The sequence below is a fragment of the Mauremys mutica genome, chromosome 11, assembly GCF_020497125.1.
Source record: "Mauremys mutica isolate MM-2020 ecotype Southern chromosome 11, ASM2049712v1, whole genome shotgun sequence".
Lineage (NCBI taxonomy): Eukaryota > Metazoa > Chordata > Testudines > Geoemydidae > Mauremys > Mauremys mutica.
In genome coordinates, this window is record NC_059082.1 from 55047240 (window position 1) to 55058909 (window position 11670).

The following is an 11670-nucleotide window of genomic DNA, read 5'->3' on the forward strand; positions in this document are numbered from 1 at the left end:
GATGGAGGGATCAGAACTGGACACTATGTTCAAGATGTGGGTGATCATGGATTTGTATAGTGGCATTATGATATTTTGTCTTATTTTTATCCCTTTCATAATAGTTCCTAAGATACTGTTAGCCTTTTTGACCACTGCTGGACATTGAGCAGAAGTTTTAAGGGAAATATCCAGAGTGACTCCAAGATCTCTTTCTTGAGTGGTAACAACTAATTTAGAGCCCATCGTTGTATATGTACAGTTGGGATTCTTTTTTCCTATGTGCATTACTTTGCACTTTTCAATGTTCAATTTCATCTGCCATTTTGTTGCCCAGTCAAGTTTTGTAACTTTTCACAGTCTGCTTTGGACATATCTATCTTGGATGATTTTGTATTGTCTGAGAACTTTGCCAATTCACTATTAACCCCTTTTCCAGATCATTAATGAATCTGTGAAACAGTACAGGTCCAGGACAGCATCTTGGGAGACCCACTCATCTATCTCACCTTGCCCTGGGTGTAGCCATTCCGGGTGGACTTTCTCTCTAGGCTTGCAACTTTCCTGGGACTAGCTTTGCAACTGGCTTCTGCTCCCTGCAATGTTCCTGGCCAGTTCCCTGACAGGTGCACCTTTGTCCCCACCATATATAGTGGTGAGAGGACTCCTCACAGATAAAGCATGGCTCTATCTATGTGCCCTGTCGATGGGCATTTCCACAGCAGGAGGATCTGGAGCCTGAGCTTTCACTGATGTATCTTCCTTTTCCCCACCCCTCACACACCCAGGGTTTCCCCTGTTGACTCATTATTTCCCAGATTTCTGTCTGAATTTCTCTCCCCTCCCCCTAGTCCCAGCCTTCCCTTTCCCCCCACCATTGCTCACTCAGCTCTCTCCCCCTCCTGCTCCCCCCAACTGTCACCCCCAGAATTCCATTGCCAGATGCTCCCAGAGCTGGGGAGCTCCATCAGTTGGAGGTGCCAGCAGAGTGGTGAGAGGAGAGGCCCTGGGCACAGGATGGGGTATGGGGAAGCAGCCTGCACTGGCCCCAAGCCCCTGGCTCCCCCATCTAGGGGGCTGGTGTTTAACTACATGGAGCTTCCTGGCTGCAAGGGCTGACCTCGGCCCCATAGTCCGTCGCATGGAAGCAGGGCGAGTAGGCCAAGTGAGGGGTCTCCTCTCCTGGAAGCAGCACCCCCCACTCTGGATCTCAGCAGCCTCCATGGTGAAGCCCCCAGTCAATCAGTGTGAGGCCCTGCTCTCAGCGTTGCCCCCTGGCTGTGCTGAGGTGATCAGGGCTGGGCACGACACAGCCTCACTGAGCCAACGGGGCAGCACCCTTCATTTTCTAGGTGTATTCTGAAGTGGGGGAGACGCACACAGACGATATTGCCACATTCCTAAGCACAAGGGCCTAAATCTCCTCTCATTGACTCAGGCGTCACACCAGTGTCATCCAGTAACCTTCCTTTCATGGATGCACTCCTGACTCTCATTAGGGGTGAATAAGCGGAGACTGAGCCCTACAGTCCCAGTGTCAGTGGGCTTTTCCCCATGACTTTCGATGGGGCCAGGAGTTGACTGTAAATGATGCTGGTTTGAAAGGCCTGATCCATGGTTTTGTAGGTCCCTGAAGCTACGGAACACAAACTAAACACATTTTCTTTTTGAAAGGGAGGTTTAATGCGGTTTCCCTGGTAACTCTGGTTTCCTTGGTAACCTTGTTACTGTTCACATTAAGATGGACACACATAGTCGTGAATTGGTTTGGGGTCCTGACTGCAGCTGTGCTGTTGAGGCCCCTGCTGGGAATCTCAGCTTCCCCCACCTTCCCAATAAGCTCACTAGTTGTCTCACTTTTGTTTTGCAGTTCCCTTTCGGTTGCACCCGCTGCCTCTTTATTCAGGAGAAACAGGATTCCAGCACTGAGGTACCTGGCGTGCATATATCCTAAAATGACACCACAGGCAAAGCCTACTCCCTCCTCTGCACCTGCAGAGAGCCCTGCTGCTAGCCTGCCCTACATAGGCTCCCCCTGCACAGCAGGGACTGGCAGTGGGCCAGAGGTGAGGCCTGTTATCCATCAGACGTTGCTCCGCCCCACCCCCCGGAGAAGGGCCACACAAGGACTATTGCAATCACAGGGCCTGCAGCTGCCACCATGGAGCAGCTTTGCTGTCAGTGCAGCCGGGAGGGGAGGATTCCTTCTCCTCTGCCACTCCAGTGCCAAGCCCAGCTACTCAGGCTTGGGTGGGAGATGTGTGAAGAAGGACAGGGAGTGTGGCCCGAAATGAGGATTTGAGGGTCACAGAGCTCAGTTCATGCACAGACACCATCTGTTTTATTGCTGCCTGTACCTGAAGCAGTGGGAAAGAACACAGTAGAACCATGACTTTCTTGATAGAGTTCCCTGATCCTAGGACCACAGAGAGATAAACATTAGTGCCATTAAATAGTCCAAGGCCAAGGGGAATAATCCAACATACAGTTTGCCTGGGACATCTCAGCAAAGCAAATTACAGAGGCAGGGCTGAGATTAACTCTAATTCGTTGATGGACAGTGATCGGTGAACCTAAAAGAATCAGATTCCAGGTCTGGTTCTGAATAAAAAATATCTGAATCCAGCTTTTGGAGGCCCTGCTCTCTTAACTGTGTTATCAGTCTTCCACTCCCAGCAGGCCTTGCCTCTCCTCTACATTGTTGTACGTCTTCTTGGAGGTGAGTCTCAGCAGCCTACTAATCCTTCCAATGCTGGAACTCATCTCCAAGGCACAACTGGGCAGCTACAATTTGTATGGGATTTTGGAACTCAGCTGCTAGATCTCCTCTACCCTTCTATCTCTAGGAAAATGGTCTTCTGGGGAGCAGACAGCTTCCCTTCCACCCCATTCTGAAGCAGCAGGGCCTGGAAATGTTCCCCCAAGTACTGCTGCTTCCTCCTACATTTTGGCCGATACCCCAGAGTGCAGTGGGGGTTTAAGATAGGCCTGATGTCTCAGGGTCACAATGTTTTAAAGAGCAGTGCACAGTCAGGAGCAGCATGACCTGGGGGAGTGCTTCCCAGTCCCACCTCAGAAAACCATGGCGATGGTGTGAATTGGAGATAGGCAGTGGGCCTGCCAACTGGCTTCTGAAACTTTGAAAGAGGATGCTCACCACTTGGACTCTTCAAGTGGACTACAGCACTGAGCTTCACCCAGCCTCCACCATCTAAAAAGTGGGACGGAGTGTAAAGAGGCCATTTTTTGGATGGATCCCTCGGAAAGGACTATGGGGTATCCTGAGTCCATTTATTCAAATATTTAGAATGTCAAAAAACACAGATGTTTGATAGGTTCTTACTGTATGCAGTCCCCTTTGCTGTCCCCAGCAGGAGACAGCAGTTTTTGCCCTTTGTCACTACTGGTGCTTGGTTGTGCATCCCCACTAGGAGACAGGAGGTCTTCTTGTTAACATTGGCCTAATGGTGTGGAAGCCTAGTGTAAATAAGAACACTTATACCATGCGTTCCACTGCCCCAGAATGTTCTCTTCCCGTGAAGAGTGAGCTTATTCTGTTGAAACTTCATCCAAAATGTGCAGATATTTTCTACTAGAGATGGCCCCAGGCTGCAAAGATCAGATTTCACTCCTTTCCCCAAAGTTCAAAGTTGATCAAAGTTCTGATTGGAAAACATCCCTTTTACACTGTGCTGGAATGGCTCATTTGGCTTTTCTTATATTCTCCCTTTTGGTCCTGTCTGCACGTTCTGTTTGGAAGTGAACCCCACATCTCTCTCTGTCTCTCTGAAGTACAGAATGAAAGTAATCCCTGTGTCACAAACAGAAGGACACCTCCTGTTGAAGGAGTGGTTTCATATGGAACATTTATGTCTGTTCCATTTATGTCTGAACTCATCTAGAATGTTTGGCTTCCTCCAAAAGCAGGGGCTGCAAATCGTCTGCTATCTTGTCATTTCACCAGGGAGCATCCTCCGGGCATCATGGCTTTGTTAACTCATGCTGATAAGAAGAATATCCAACACATCTGGGCAAAGTTATTTGAGAATCCAGAAGAGAATGGCAAAACAGTTGTGATCAAGTAAGTCATGACATTCAAGGGCTTCCTGCTTATCTGGGTTTAGTTCCTGCTTTCATTTTAATTCACACTGTAGTGTAAAATATGCTACAAAATGTGGCTTTCTTCTGTGCTTGTTTGTGACATCTGATATCATCACTGTTGTTCCTTCTGTCTCTTCTAAACAGAGCTGTTGTGAGATATCTTTCATTGGACCAATTTCTGTAGGTGAGAGAAACAAGGTTTTGAGCTACACAGCACTCTTCTTTAGGGCTGGAAAAGGTACTCAAGAGTGTGCCAGTTTAATACAAAGTGGAACAGATAGTTTAGCATAAATAGAATATACGCGAAGAGACCATTCAAGGTGAAGTGGCCTGGTAATACCCCTGCAGTCATAGGACTAAAAGGGGAGTTAATGGGATACAGATTGTTGTAATAAGCCATAAATCCAGTGACTTTATTAAGATCCTGATTGTTAGTGTCTAGCAGCAGAGTTATGAATTTAAGCTCCCAGGCTCATCTTTTGAAAATTTTGTGTAGGTTTCCTTTGAGGATGAGGACTCATAGGTCAGATACAGAGTGACTGCTTTGTGAAAAGTGTTCTTCCCACAGGTAATGTGGTGTTTTTGTCTTTTATCATTGTCTCCCTAATATTGTGGGACTGACATGGCTACAACAACACTGCATATACCTGCTGTGAGTGTATTTATATAGGGACTGTGATTGCCCATGAGACAGACTTGCAAATAAAGGTCATAGCAGAGCACTACACATTTGGTTTTGCTTCACTGGAAACTTTCCCCCCCTTCTCCTTCCCCATGAAACATCCCTCTCTGTCTCTGTGCTGCTTGAGAGTGAAGACTTAGGGCATTACCCTGTGACGGGATGAGCAGGTTTGCTCTGCTCTCTGAGCTCCTCTCATCTTCAGCGTGTGGTTTTGTTTCAGTTGATAAATGAACTCCAGGTTCAGTTCAAATTCTAAATCCATGGATTCTGAAGCTTGGCCTTTGGACTAAGGGGACAGAGCTGCCTGGTGGACAGTGACAACATGCATCTTTCTTGTCTGTTTGGCATGAGGTTCAAGAGGACACATGCTCCCTCATTCTGCCTCTCCCCTTCGCTGTCTGGTCTCTGAGCTGCAGAGGGTTATTCAAACTGGAAATGTGCTTAGAAATAATATTCATTACAAATATAACTGCTCCTTTCATTCTGCCCTTTATTATGCTGCTCACTGTGCAGGAGTCCTTTCCCCTCCTACTACATTCACTGGGGACACACTGTTATTCCCTTTAATAGTTGCTGGCCAGATGTGTTCCAGGATAATCTGTTCTTCTAAGAGGTTTTGTTAATGAGTGTGCATCAGGTGATCTACCAAAGGGACTGAACAGTTTTGGGAGTGAATTAGCCAGTTTCTATCCTCTGTCACTGAGGGGTGATATTGCTGCACATTTAAAAATGCTGGTCCAAGCTACTGAGCATTACTGTTTTGTAAATTCCTTGAAGCCCATCTGTTCACACTTGGACTTTTGTAATGTTCCAGCTGTCACTCTCAAGCACCCTTGGGAATTTGGCTAGCTAAAATAGCAGCTATTACAAATACAGGACAAGAGCCACACTATGGGAGGGGGCTAGTTCACTCTGAGAGGAAATGATCTGGATTAAGGGGGTCCTCTTCCTTCAAATATCCTTTGTTTTTTGCCACCTGGACCTACCCCATGTTTGTCCTTTTGGACACCCCAGTAAACAGTTAAGCAGCTGTCACAATTAAGAGAAGAGGCCATTAAATATATCAGTCTGAAAAAACATAATGAAATAAAATGACTTTCTGAACCAAAATACAGGGGTTCTTTTAATGTGTATTTGACAAACTCTGTAATAAGAAGCCTCAATTTAATGTTTCACCCTGGCTAGACACCATGCAACTGAACTTACTGGAGGAGTAACTAGACTAAATTCTGTGGCCTGTTTTATGCAAAGAGGTCAGATTAAATGATCTAATAGTGCCTCTGGCCTTAAAAATCTACGAAGCCTCAGTACTGGCCAAATACGTCCCCATTAACCAGAATTGCTACTGTTACTGTCCCAACTAAGAAAAGTCATCACCATTCACTGAGATTAGTACCTGGGGAGAGGGTCCAATGACCTCTTTGACCTGGTAACATAGAGCGTAATGTCTCAGGGCAACAATAATTAGCACCAACCAGAAGGGATTAAGAAGTCATGACGGGAACTTTTTCTGAACTTTGATGTGGAACTCTCAGGAACAGGCCTTGTTGCCAGATTTCCAGTGTTTATGGTCTCAGACCTACTGATGCACCCTGGCGGTCCACATGGGGCCTGAAAGTGGGAGCACCTTTGTTTTGGTAAGCGGTCGTACTGTAACTGGGGACCAAGCCCCAAGACTCTGGCTCAAAGACAACCAGTACCTGCTGATAGCAGGAGGGCACAGTGTCAAGGTTCAGCCGCCCCCAGAACAGCTTGAGCCCCGCCCCCTTACCCTCAGCCTGCCCTCCCAGAAAGCAGAGGCTCCTCCCTGCAGCTTCCAGCTGTTGCTCCTGCCTCTCCCTGCAGTCGCAGCTCATGGGCTCTGGAAGTTACTGGGTAGGGAGGGGGCCCAGCCACACCATGTGTCCAAGTGGGGCTGGCAAACCCTGGCAGAAATCAGGGAGGGGGAAGGCACATGATCTGTGGGTCCCCCACACATGTCACCTTTGAATGGGAGGGAACATATTGTTAAACAGTCACATAGCAAGAAAGGTTTTTCTTGGCATGTATTTCACTGGCTGCTTTTTCCAGATTTAGATCTGGCTCTTCTAACAGTCTTTTTCTTACACTAATATCTTGTATACCCATTGCTATTTGATCTCTTACCATTATCTCATATTGATTCTGGAAATTACGTGTCTGACTTCTTATATTTAGATCTGTTAAAATTATTCAAAAATCTCTTCCTCCATTTGATTTCTTGAGTGAAACTGAAATATTTCAAAAATGTTTCATTTCTTGTTTGTAAACAGTATGCCTCAATTTTTTCTAAGACAAACTCATAGTCAGTTTGTTCTCTAACATTAAGCTCAAATGAATTATATAACGAAATTGCTTCAGTGCCTACAATATTTGAAAAGATGACAATCTTTTTCTGTCTTATAAGTAGATCTCTATGCTCTCAAAAATAAATCAAATATTTGTTTAAACCTTTTCAGCATTTTGCAACATTTTTAGAAAGTAGGAACTTTTAATTGATCCATATTATTTAATTCAAACTTGTTTTTCACTGCTGAGTAACTATTACCTTAGGGTTTGTTTGTTTTTAAACTTCTTCCAGTTCTTTTTATCACTTGCTTCCCTCCTGGTCCCATGTGTTGTTTTATATTCAAGTAATCCACTAAGCTTAATAATAATTCATTGCTAGTAATTTAACAATGGTCTTTATTAGATATATAGTTAACATATAGACAGAGCATCTTAACTCCGGTCAATCTATCTGTCTAACCGTTCCCTAACACCCCTACTCTACTTGCGCTACATTGATGACATCTTCATCATCTGGACTCATGGAAAAGAAGCCCTCGAGGAATTCCACCGAGATTTTAACAATTTCCATCCCACCATCAACCTCAGCCTAGACCAATCCACACAAGCGGTCCATTTCCTAGACACTACTGTGCTAATAAACGATGGTCACATAAATACCACCCTATACCGGAAACCCACTGACCGCTATACTTACTTACATGCCTCCAGCTTCCATCCCGGACACACCACACGATCCATTGTCTACAGCCAAGCTCTAAGATACAACCGTATTTGCTCCAATCCCTCGGACAGAGATAAACACCTACAAGATCTCTATCAAGCATTCTTAAACCTACAATACCCACCTGCTGAAGTGAAAAAAACAGATTGACAGAGCCAGAAGAGTACCCAGAAGCCACCTACTACAGGACAGGCCTAAAAAAGAAAATAACAGAACACCACTAGCCATCACCTACAGCCCCCAACTAAAACCTCTCCAGCGCATCATCAAAGATTTACAACCTATCCTTAAAGATGATCCCTCACTCTCACAGATCTTGGGAGACAGGCCAGTCCTTGCTTATAGACAGCCTCCCAACCTGAAGCAAATACTCACCAGCAACCGCACACCAGCAACCGCACACCATACAACATAAACACTAACCCAGGAACCTATCCTTGCAATAAAGCCCGATGCCAGCTCTGTCCACATATCCATTCAAGTGACACCATTACAGGACCTAATCACATCAGACACACCATCAGGGGCTCGTACACCTGCACATCTACCAACGTGATATATGCCATCATGTGCCAGCAATGCCCCTCTGCCATGTACATTGGCCAAACCGGACAGTCTCTACGCAAAAGAATAAATGGACACAAATCTGACATCAGGAATCATAACATTCAAAAACCAGTGGGAGAACACTTCAACCTTCCTAACCACTCAGTGACAGACTTGAAGGTGGCAATTTTGCAACAAAAAAACTTCAAAAACAGACTCCAAAGAGAGACTGCTGAACTTGAATTAATATGCAAACTAGATACCATTAACTGTGGTCTAAATAAAGACTGGGAATGGTTGGGTCATTACACCAATTGAATCTATTTCCCTATGTTAAGTTCTCCTCACACCTTCTATGGGCCATCTTAATTATCACTTCAAAAAGTTTTTTTTCCTCCTGCTAACGATAGCTCATCTCAATTGATTAGACTCTGCCTGTTGGTATGCATACTTCCACCTTTTCATGTTCTCTGTATGTATAAATATCTCCTGTCTGTGTGTTCCATTCTATGCATCCGAAGAAGTGAGCTTTAGCTCACGAAAGCTCATGCTACAATAAATTTGTTAGTCTTTAAGGTGCCACAAGTACTCCTGTTTTTTTTTTTTTTTTTTTTTTTTGCGGATACAGACTAACACGGCTGCTACTCTGAAACCTAAAACCAACAGCCTCCTCCCACAGTCATCTCCCATCCTGGAGATTCTCTTAAAGCCACAGCCACAGCGGGCTTGCTTTGCTAATTTGTGATTTTCAGTCACTATTGTTTCTTCCCAATACAGACTCTTCAAAGATTATCCTGAGACAAAAGCATACTTCAAGACCATCCCGACTGAAGGCAACCTGCAGGAGGATCCGCTGGTGCGTTTCCATGGCCGGAGAGTCATGGTTGCCCTCAACCAAGTGGTTGAAAACCTGGACAATTGGAAGCAGGCCTGCAGGATTCTGGACCGTCTAGCAGACAAGCACAAGAATGTGCACCAAGTGCCAGCAATGAATTTCCAGGTACCGATGCACGCAGACATCAAGGGAACACGTTTGTTTAGAGATTACAGCTATTTGTTCTGGCACAGGGGACAGATCAGTATCCCAGAGGCATAATTATGTATGTTCACACATTCTGACATGGTTGTCAAAAAGCAGGTTAGCATAGGCAGGTGCAATAAGCATTAAAGTTAATAAAGCACCCATGCCACGCAAGTTCAATTATTTGTGCGATCAAATGGAAAATGAGATCACAGACGTTTATTACAATAATCCCCAGAGGCCTCAACCAAGATCAGGGCCTTGTTGATCTGGACTATGTACACAAATACAGTAATAAACAGTCTTCGCCCCAGAAAGCTTACAGCCCCCCAACACAAGATAAACAAAGAAGGGATAGCCCCTATGTTACAGAGAGGTAACTTGGATGATAAGTGACTTTCCCCAAAACACATCAGGAGTCTGTGGCAAAGTTAGGAACTGACTCAGATCTCTGGACCCACAGCCAGATCCACACCCACATCATCCTTCCTCTCATCACAAAATCTTTACAAAGTAATTTAGCTTCTAATGAAAAAATACCAGAAAAATGTACTTAAACGGGCTTAGAAGCAAACACTGACACTTGGTTTGAACCCTGGTTCCAGAAGCCTAAACTAAAGAGAATAACATTGGGAAGGTGCAGATTTGGGGGAGACATCTAATGAGTCCTGCAGAGATCAGTGTTAGGTCCATCCCCCACGATGCTGAAGTTGGAGCAAACAGCCCATAAGTACAGTTATTGGTTGTAGGTGCAGAAATATGGGCAGGACATAATAAAATGAGGTTCAGTCTCCACTCATAGTTTTTCAAATGTTTTTATAGAATAGCCCATGTCTCAGTAAAGAGAGCATCCAATGGATGCCTCCACTCCTGTTCCTGGCTGCGCCCCACCTCCCCTCCCCTATGTAATTGTTTGACACCCCGTAACGCCCACAGCAGTAACTTGCATGGAGAAAGTCAGGAGCTGTAGAGGGCTAGTAAGGTGACAGGGAGTGCAATGTCTCCAGGTATAGAAACCCTACCACTAGCTCCAAGCACCCTACCCATAGGAAACCTAATCCTAGGGTTGGGAGCTGTACCCATAGGAACCCTAACCTTAGCTCCAAGAACCCTACCCATAGGAACCCTAACCCTATGGCGGGGATCCCTATCCATAAGAACAGTAAATCTAGCTCCAAGTAACCTATCCATAGGAATGCTATCCCTACCTCTAAGTCCCCTACCCATAGCAATCCTAACCATAGGGCCGGGAGCCCTACCTATAGGAACCCTAACCTGATCTCCAAATACCCTACCCATAGGAACCGTAACTCTAGGGTGAGGTTCCTTACCCTATGAACCCTAACCCTAGCTCTAAGTACCCTTCTCATAGGAACCCTAACCCTGGAGTGGGGAGCCCTACCCATAGGAATCCTAACCCTAACTTCTAGTACCCTACCCATAGGAACCCTAACCCTAGGGCGGGGAGCCCTGGATGACCCTCAGCTCCGTGGCTCCCTCACATCTGAGCCAATGTCTGCACACAAGATCTGCTGCTCTACAAAAGCCGCAAGAATTTAACTTTGAGACACAAACAGAGAGGTGAGAGTAGGCAACCCTAGAGGTGAGGGGAACTGGGGCAGTCAGTTTGGGCTCCTGCTCCCAAGGGATGTAGGAGGATTGACAACTGGCAGGCAGTTCTGCCTGTCACTCCAGGGTTACCGCACTGCACTGCTTGTTCAGAATTGGTTCTTTTCAAGCTGAAGAAGTTACCAACCTTAATGCAATTCTGTGTTTGTGTCTCACTCGCTCTGTGTTCCTTTGACAGAGCATATTTCAGGTGATCCTAAGTGTCTGCAAAGACCTCCTAGGAAATGAATTCAGCATCGACGTGTCCCTCTCCTGGGAGAAGCTCTTTGGTCTGCTCTCTGAACAAATAAATGCATCTTACGTAAGCACTTCCAAGTCCTGACGTGGCCACAGGCACTCTATAGCTATGGAAGAGAGGAGACTAGTCTCTTTGTACTGTTCATGTTGTTATAATATATATATATGGAAATAGTTCTAGATGTGATGGAATAAAGGGAAGCTCAGCAACATTTTTCTTGATCAGTGTTTGATTTCAGAACATAGGAATTGCTAGACTGCAGCAGACCCAGATTCATCTAGTCAGGGTCATGTCTGACAGAGGAAGAAAGGGTGGAAGAGCCGCCCTACAGTAGGCAGATGTGGGATAATCTGCCGTCCATGTTCACAGATTCCAAGGCCAGAAGCAATCCTAGGGCAGATCCTTTAGAAAAACATCCAGAAATTTAAAAATTGTCAGATGAA

At 45.5% G+C, this 11670-nt stretch overlaps 1 protein-coding gene across 5 annotated transcripts; it reads left to right on the plus strand.

Annotated features, from left to right (window-relative positions):
• The first annotated feature begins 889 nt into the window (after nt 1-889).
• Nucleotides 890-11430, plus strand: LOC123344501 (hemoglobin subunit alpha-D-like). 5 transcript variants are annotated; one of them, XM_044980804.1, is made up of 5 exons: nt 890-970; nt 1850-1909; nt 3944-4060; nt 9117-9339; nt 11168-11425. In XM_044980804.1, exons 3-5 carry the CDS (start codon nt 3963-3965, stop codon nt 11309-11311), a joined length of 465 nt encoding a protein of 154 aa, XP_044836739.1. In that variant the 5' UTR covers nt 890-970; nt 1850-1909; nt 3944-3962; the 3' UTR covers nt 11312-11425. The 5 variants fall into 5 exon arrangements, with proteins under 5 accessions (XP_044836739.1, XP_044836737.1, XP_044836735.1 ...); XM_044980802.1 differs by having other exon boundaries at nt 930-970; nt 3907-4060; nt 11168-11429; XM_044980800.1 differs by having other exon boundaries at nt 941-1001; nt 11168-11429.
• Nucleotides 11431-11670: the final 240 nt, after the last annotated feature.